Source organism: Eptatretus burgeri, chromosome 7 (assembly GCF_056783735.1).
Source record: "Eptatretus burgeri isolate ZD-2024b chromosome 7, Ebu_testis_v1, whole genome shotgun sequence".
Taxonomy (NCBI): Eukaryota; Metazoa; Chordata; class Myxini; order Myxiniformes; family Myxinidae; genus Eptatretus; species Eptatretus burgeri.
This window is the reverse complement of record NC_140967.1, coordinates 90,343,307-90,350,806: the sequence shown is the minus strand read 5'-3', so window position 1 is coordinate 90,350,806 and position 7,500 is coordinate 90,343,307. Positions and strand designations below refer to the sequence as shown.

Below are 7,500 nucleotides of genomic sequence, written 5' to 3'. Positions count from 1 at the left end.
CCGTTATGCATTAGTTTAGCCTTGTCCCGATCAAGCCCGAAGTGTCTGAAATTTTCAGCAATGACATGTAGGAGAGTACACCGAGTTTACCCAATCGAGGCTTCTGTTCAAAATAACAACACCTGTATTACGTTCGTGAAAGGTTCCACTGAGAAAAATTGGCCACATAACATAGGTGATATCGTACTCCATAACATAGGTCCATCTTTGTTGGTGATATCGAGTGTCAATTTTTCCTTCAGTAGAGAAGAAGCTAACGTAAACTTTCTTTTTTACAAGCCAGCCAAGAAACCTTTTCTTTTCAATGAGGCTTCACCCCTTTGACGTTCCGATTTAAGCACTGAACTTCATGATTGAGATCCCAGGTTCAAATAGCTGATTGTACCATGTGTATAAGGGAGCGATTGTACATAAAGGAACACCCTCATCAATTGGCCCTTCATGCGCTTTTAATTAGTATAAAAATACATTTGTGATTCCTGATTTGCTGCTACATGTGATGTATGTTAAGCTCTTCCTGGTCATTGTTTATGAATACAAACAAATATCAACATTCATGAAAACCTGGACACTGGACACATGTGGGTAAACCTAATGATGGTCATTCGCCCCCTTTCCCGGGTCCCTTCTCCCATCTTGCATGTCCACAGGGTCGCCGGTTTTGTGGCTCAGATAGTCCAGACCCGATGCAGCACAGCACCGTGCAGGTACACGCACCAGACTCCAACCAACTTATTCTTCAACTACTCTCTATCCTCCCATTTTTTACTCGATGTCACCACACTATTGCGTTGCTGTTTCTCCAAAATTTAACCAAATATTATGTCATCGAACTGCGTGTGATCCTGTCTGCCCTCATGTTTCATGCCTGCCCCGTCGGTCCTCGTGCCTGTTCCTTTGGACCTCATTCGTCCCATCGAACCGCGCGCCTCACACTCATCCCCTCGAGCCGCATTCCTCGCTCTCTTCCCCTCGCGCTCGTCCTGTCGAGTCACTTATCCCATCGAGCCGTGCCCCTTGGGCCCGTCCTGTCGAGCCACGTCCCTCGTGCCCATACCGTCGAGCCGCGCTCCTCACACCCGTCCCGTCGAGCCACACCCCTCGCACCCATCCCTTCGAGCCGCGCTCCTCGTGCCTGGACCGTGAAGCAATGCTCCTCGCGCCCCTTGTACTCGTCCCGTCGAGCCTTGCGCCCGTCCCATAGAGCTGCACCCCTCGCACCCGTCCCGTCGAGCCTCGCGCCGGTTCCGTCGAGCCGCGCCCCTCGCACCGTCCCGTCGAGCCTCGCGCCCGTCCCGTCGAGCCGCGCCCCTCGCGCACGTCCCGTCGAGCCGCGCCCCTCGCGCCCGTCCCGTCGAGCCGCGCCCCTCGCGCCCGTCCCGTCGAGCCGCGCCCATCGCGCCCGTCCCGTCGAGCCGCGCCCCTCGCGCCCGTCCCGTCGAGCCGCGCCCCTCGCGCCCGTCCCGTCGAGCCGCGCCCCTCGCGCCCGTCCCGTCGAGCCGCGCCCCTCGCGCCCGTCCCGTCGAGCCGCGCCCCTCGCGCCCGTCCCGTCGAGCCGCGCCCCTCGCGCCCTTCCCGTCGAGCCGCGCCCCTCGCGCCCGTCCCGTCGAGCCGCGCCCCTCGCGCCCGTCCCGTCGAGCCGCGCCCCTCGCGCCCGTCCCGTCGAGCCGCGCCCCTCGCGCCCGTCCCGTCGAGCCGCGCCCCTCGCGCCCGTCCCGTCGAGCCGCGCCCCTCGCGCCCGTCCCGTCGAGCCGCGCCCCTCGCGCCCGTCCCGTCGAGCCGCGCCCCTCGCGCCCGTCCCGTCGAGCCGCGCCCCTCGCGCCCGTCCCGTCGAGCCGCGCCCGTCGAGTCGAGCCGCGCCCCTCGCGCCCGTCCCGTCGAGCCGCGCCCCTCGCGCCCGTCCCGTCGAGCCGCGCCCCTCGCGCCCGTCCCGTCGAGCCGCGCCCGTCGAGTCGAGCCGCGCCCCTCGCGCCCGTCCCGTCGAGCCGCGCCCCTCGCGTCGAGCCGCGCCCCTCGCGCCCGTCCCGTCGAGCCGCGCCCCTCGCGCCCGTCCCGTCGAGCCGCGCCCCTCGCGCCCGTCCCGTCGAGCCGCGCCCCTCGCGCCAGTCCCGTCGAGCCGCGCCCCTCGCGCCAGTCCCGTCGAGCCGCGCCCCTCGCGCCCGTCCCGTCGAGCCGCGCCCCTCGCGCCCGTCCCGTCGAGCCGCGCCCCTCGCGCCCGTCCCGTCGAGCCGCGCCCGTCGAGTCGAGCCGCGCCCCTCGCGCCCGTCCCGTCGAGCCGCGCCCCTCGCGCCCGTCCCGTCGAGCCGCGCCCCTCGCGTCGAGCCGCGCCCCTCGCGTCGAGCCGCGCCCCTCGCGCCCGTCCCGTCGAGCCGCGCCCCTCGCGCCCGTCCCGTCGAGCCGCGCCCCTCGCGCCCGTCCCGTCGAGCCGCGCCCCTCGCGCCCGTCCCGTCGAGCCGCGCCCCTCGCGCCCGTCCCGTCGAGCCGCGCCCCTCGCGCCCGTCCCGTCGAGCCGCGCCCCTCGCGCCCGTCCCGTCGAGCCGCGCCCCTCGCGCCCGTCCCGTCGAGCCGCGCCCCTCGCGCCCGTCCCGTCGAGCCGCGCCCCTCGCGCCCGTCCCGTCGAGCCGCGCCCCTCGCGCCCGTCCCGTCGAGCCGCGCCCGTCCCGTCGAGCCGCGCCCGTCCCGTCGAGCCGCGCCCGTCCCGTCGAGCCGCGCCCGTCGAGCCGCGCCCCTCGCGTCGAGCCGCGCCCCTCGCGTCGAGCCGCGCCCCTCGCGCCCGTCCCGTCGAGCCGCGCCCCTCGCGCCCGTCCCGTCGAGCCGCGCCCCTCGCGCCCGTCCCGTCGAGCCGCGCCCCTCGCGCCCGTCCCGTCGAGCCGCGCCCCTCGCGCCCGTCCCGTCGAGCCGCGCCCCTCGCGCCCGTCCCGTCGAGCCGCGCCCCTCGCGCCCGTCCCGTCGAGCCGCGCCCCTCGCGCCCGTCCCGTCGAGCCGCGCCCCTCGCGCCCGTCCCGTCGAGCCGCGCCCTCGCGCCCGTCCCGTCGAGCCGCGCCCCTCGCGCCCGTCCCGTCGAGCCGCGCCCCTCGCGCCCGTCCCGTCGAGCCGCGCCCCTCGCGCCCGTCCCGTCGAGCCGCGCCCCTCGCGCCCGTCCCGTCGAGCCGCGCCCCTCGCGCCCGTCCCGTCGAGCCGCGCCCCTCGCGCCCGTCCCGTCGAGCGGCGCCCCTCGCGCCCGTCCCGTCGAGCGGCGCCCCTCGCGCCCGTCCCGTCGAGCGGCGCCCCTCGCGCCCGTCCCGTCGAGCCGCGCCCCTCGCGCCCGTCCCGTCGAGCCGCGCCCCTCGCGCCCGTCCCGTCGAGCCGCGCCCCTCGCGCCCGTCCCGTCGAGCCGCGCCCCTCGCGCCCGTCCCGTCGAGCCGCGCCCCTCGCGCCCGTCCCGTCGAGCCGCGCCCCTCGCGCCCGTCCCGTCGAGCGGCGCCCCTCGCGCCCGTCCCGTCGAGCGGCGCCCCTCGCGCCCGTCCCGTCGAGCGGCGCCCCTCGCGCCCGTCCCGTCGAGCGGCGCCCCTCGCGCCCGTCCCGTCGAGCGGCGCCCCTCGCGCCCGTCCCGTCGAGCCGCGCCCCTCGCGCCCGTCCCGTCGAGCCGCGCCCCTCCTCTCACACTCGTGCGGTCCAACTGCACTCGTCCCTTCAAGTCATGTGCCATGTACTTGTCCGATAATTCCTTTTCTAGTTTTTCAGTTTAAACGTGCTATAACCTATTCCATGACGTCTTTTAAATGAAGTCACTGTTAAGTGCATTTGTGTATTCCAAATGGTGCAGTCCCATACACAATGTTTGTAAAGGTCAGTCGGATCAACAAAACTGTCTTCTGTGTCCGGATAACTAACGACCTGTTCAACAATCTGCAGTACTTCTTCATTCCTGCTGGAGTTGTTGCATCGCTTGGAGTCTAACAGCATTTACATCTCCCCCTCCACATTGTTTCGCCTGGCATGCTTGAAATAATTTTGTCCGTTCATGTCAAAATGCATATATAGCATTATTTAACAATTGTACTTGCATTAGTTACCCAAGTCATAAAATTATATATATATATATATATCAAGTGACCTGCAAAAGTATTCACCCCCCCTTCCAAATTCTCACATTTTACCTGAGCTTATTTCATGAAGCTTTCAAATCAAACAATGTATATATAGTTTTCACAAGGAACTCCAAAGTGAAAAAGCGATTTAAAAAAATGTAGATAAAACGCGAATAAGTTCGTTTAACAGAGAAAATCTGATGATTCTCAGTTATGCAAGTATTAAAAATCCCTTTCCCTAATTAACCCAAAATCACTTCAGGAGCAAATTATTTGTTTGAAAGGTTAAAAAATGCGTAATAGGTTTCACATGTATGTAATTAGTGGTAAAATTTAAGCTCCACCACGTATCTCAGGAGTTTTAAGGTGAAACTCACTTGGTCAACCAACGAGGCAAACATGAAGACCAAGGAGCTTTCCAAAGAAGTCGGCATAAAGTGGTTGTGAAGCACCATTCAGGAGAGGGTTATAAGAAGATTTCAAAATCACTCATCCGTTTGAGTATACGTAGTGAAATCCATTATGAAGAAGTGGAAGATGGATAATACCAACCAGACTATCCAGATCAGGTCACTGATCCAAACTCAGCATTCAGGCAAACAGGAAACTGGTTCAGGATGTCACTGTAATACCAACAATGACTTTGTAAGATCTGCAAGGCTCTTTGCCCGACATGTGGGTCAGTGTTCATCGATCAACAACATCCCGTTCCCTTCACAAAGTTGGCTTCTATGGACAGATGGCAAGAAAAAAGCCATTACTGAAAAAGTCACATCTTAAAGCTTTTATGGAGTTTGTCAAAAAGCATCTTAGTGACACTGCAGGCATGTGGAGAAAGGTTTTGTGGTCAGACGAGGCAAAAATTGAACTTTTGGTCTAAATTCAAAGCGTTACGTTTGGCACAACCCAAACATTGCACATCACCAAGTCAACACCATCCCAACTGTCAAGCATAGTGGTGGCAGCATCATGTTATGGGGCTGATTTTCATCAGCTGGGACTGGCAAGCTTGTCAAGATATGAGACAAATGATGGTGCAAAGTCCATGAGAATCCTTGATGAAAACCTGCTTGAGTCAGCCATTAATCTAAAACTGGGTCGGAGATTCACATTTCAGCAGGACAATGATCCGAAGCACAAAGTTAAAGCCACACTGGAGTGGCTGAAGAAGAAGAAGAAAATAATTGTTCTTGAGTGGCCCAAAGTCCTAAACTGAACCCAATTGAACATTGCAGTCCATCGACGATCCCCATCAAACTTGGCAGAACTGGAGCAAGTTTTACGTGAAGAATGGGCAAAGATTTCACCATCTCACTGTGCAAAGATGGTAGAGACCTACCAAAAAAGGCTCATAGCAGTCATTGCTGCAAAAGATGCTTCCACCGAGTACTGACCGAAGGGGCTGAATACTTTTATAACTGAGAAATGAACAGGATAGAACAATCATAAATATATGTGGAAAAATTACAGGCACAGATTGGGAATCAAACCCAGGTCCTCTGGAAAACCGTACCAGTGCTCTGTTATCTGGGCGACCCAGTGCCCTGGAAGCAGTGGAAGAAAGAGAGTGGCACTTGTACTGTATATGTGGAAGAATTGCATTGTTCAGCCAGTGGGTCATCCAAATAGCTCAGATGGCAAAGCACTGGTACGGTTTGCTGCAGGACCTGGGTTTGATTCCCAGTCTGGGCCCATAATTTTTCCACATATTTATGACTTTTACAACCAATGAATTTTGATTTCTGCATGTGTTTTTACAGATAATCCTGACATGTAACCTCCTTCAACTATAACGGTGTTTCGTTTGATCTCTCCAGTTATGAATAAAAAAAAAACGTTCATTTGGAGAAATTGTTTCTGCATGAATCGTAATTCAGCTAAATGTGGCATTATTGGTGGGGGTTGAATACTTTTGTCAGCCACTGCATGTGTGATTCTCAGCCCATTTGCGGGGATGAAGCAAAGTACTATTAAGTTCACATCAATGCACCTTTTTCGCTATTTTCTGCAAAACGAAAGGAAGATACAACTCCCCAAACCTCAATCAGCCCCAAACATTATGTGAAATTGCTCCATTCGCCCCTAACCCACAATCATAATCTCAACTGTTTAAAAAAATGCCAAACTGTTGCCAAAAGTGTTAAAAGAGGAAACGAGTGTGTCGCAGCCGCTTTCATGAGGTGCTCTGCAGTCAGTGGATGACCAGGGACAAAAACTTGCTGCCTGTTGTACCTGGATAATTGGCTGCCAAAGGTGGCCAGCTAAGTGAGAGGCATAGAGATGGAGCTGTCACTTTCAAAGGGCTTTCTTTGCCGATTCTACCTCGTTTTCAAAATGATGTTAAGCATTCCTGAACTTCTGCTTATTTGCTGCAAAATAAAGACCCCATTCGTAACATAACTAATGTAATGATCACTCGTTTTGCCAAACTGTGCAAATGCAGAACACTTCTTCATTCTTCCACAAACTTCGTACTTTTTGCCTTTAATTTCATTTTCAGGTCACTACATCCACGAGGGTGCTTCCTGAATAAAATAATCGACTAAAATTGTTCTACTTTATCACGATTATGGCTCTTATGTGAGATTAAATTCGAGGATCGTCATAAATAATGAGTTGCATCGTCCCATGTCAAACTTTTGAGCAGCCGACCTGATTAGTGGACTTCACTCTGTTGGCTTCCTCAACATACAAATTTTAAAACTAGCTCTGCTTTATTTCTGGGCTAACCATTTGGTTTGTCATGTGCTCTTTACGAAATGTAAATATGAAAGGTGATTTTTGGGTGTTGTCTTCTTTTCAGCCCCTTTTCCACTATTCTTTTACATGCTTTCCTTGAATCCTATTCATCATCATAACTTTTTTCATGATCGCAAAAGTTTTGACATTATGATTTCCACCCCCCACCCAACATTGATTTTGTGACCTCTTCCCCATCCCCAGCTTATGTGCCCTTCACATCAGCATCAGCAGCACCAACAACGTGATCGACCGCCGTGTATTCGGACGCCTTCCCGGGATCCGTTCCGCCGCCCTCCACACCGTCCTCTTTATCCTTACAGCCAGGAGGAAATCGACCTACCTCCCAGTATCTCTCTTTCAGATGGTGAAGAACCACCACCATATCAAGGCCCATGCACTATGCAGCTGCGACCACCTGAACAGCAGCAAGAGATCAATAGAGAGTCTGTGCGTGCCCCACCCAATCGCACAGTCTATGACAGTGATTACCTGCTGGCAACTGGCCCTGCTGGACCGTGCCCACCCAGCAGCCACGCGGGCGTCTCTGCGACGGTACGTCAGGTGCAAGGGCGGTTGGACGGGCCGCCACCGCCCAGCTACAACGAGGTTTTTGGGACACGGCGGCCGGTCTCCGACCATGGAGACTCAGCCGTGGTGCACACCTCTGGGTCGATGCCGTCAGAGCTCA

General features: G+C 57.4%; 1 protein-coding gene and 1 long non-coding RNA gene across 13 annotated transcripts in view; one reads left to right on the top strand and one right to left on the bottom strand.

The window, feature by feature from the left end:
- Positions 1-7,500, bottom strand: part of LOC147023770 (uncharacterized) — a 94,790-nt gene that overhangs the window by 72,396 nt on the left and 14,894 nt on the right. The gene's annotated exons all lie outside the window — the stretch shown is intronic.
- The window catches only part of PMEPA1 (prostate transmembrane protein, androgen induced 1), a 282,083-nt gene that overhangs the window by 273,465 nt on the left and 1,118 nt on the right, over positions 1-7,500 (top strand). For 10 of the 11 annotated variants that reach the window (XM_085889548.1, XM_085889546.1, XM_085889549.1 and 7 more), the window contains 2 exons: positions 651-707; positions 7,014-7,500. The exon at positions 7,014-7,500 is cut by the window's right edge and continues 1,118 nt beyond it. In XM_085889548.1, coding sequence (XP_085745674.1) covers positions 651-707; positions 7,014-7,500 — 544 coding nt within the window. The remainder of the gene's footprint in view (positions 1-650; positions 708-7,013) is intronic. The other variant, XM_085889551.1, reaches the window with a different exon arrangement.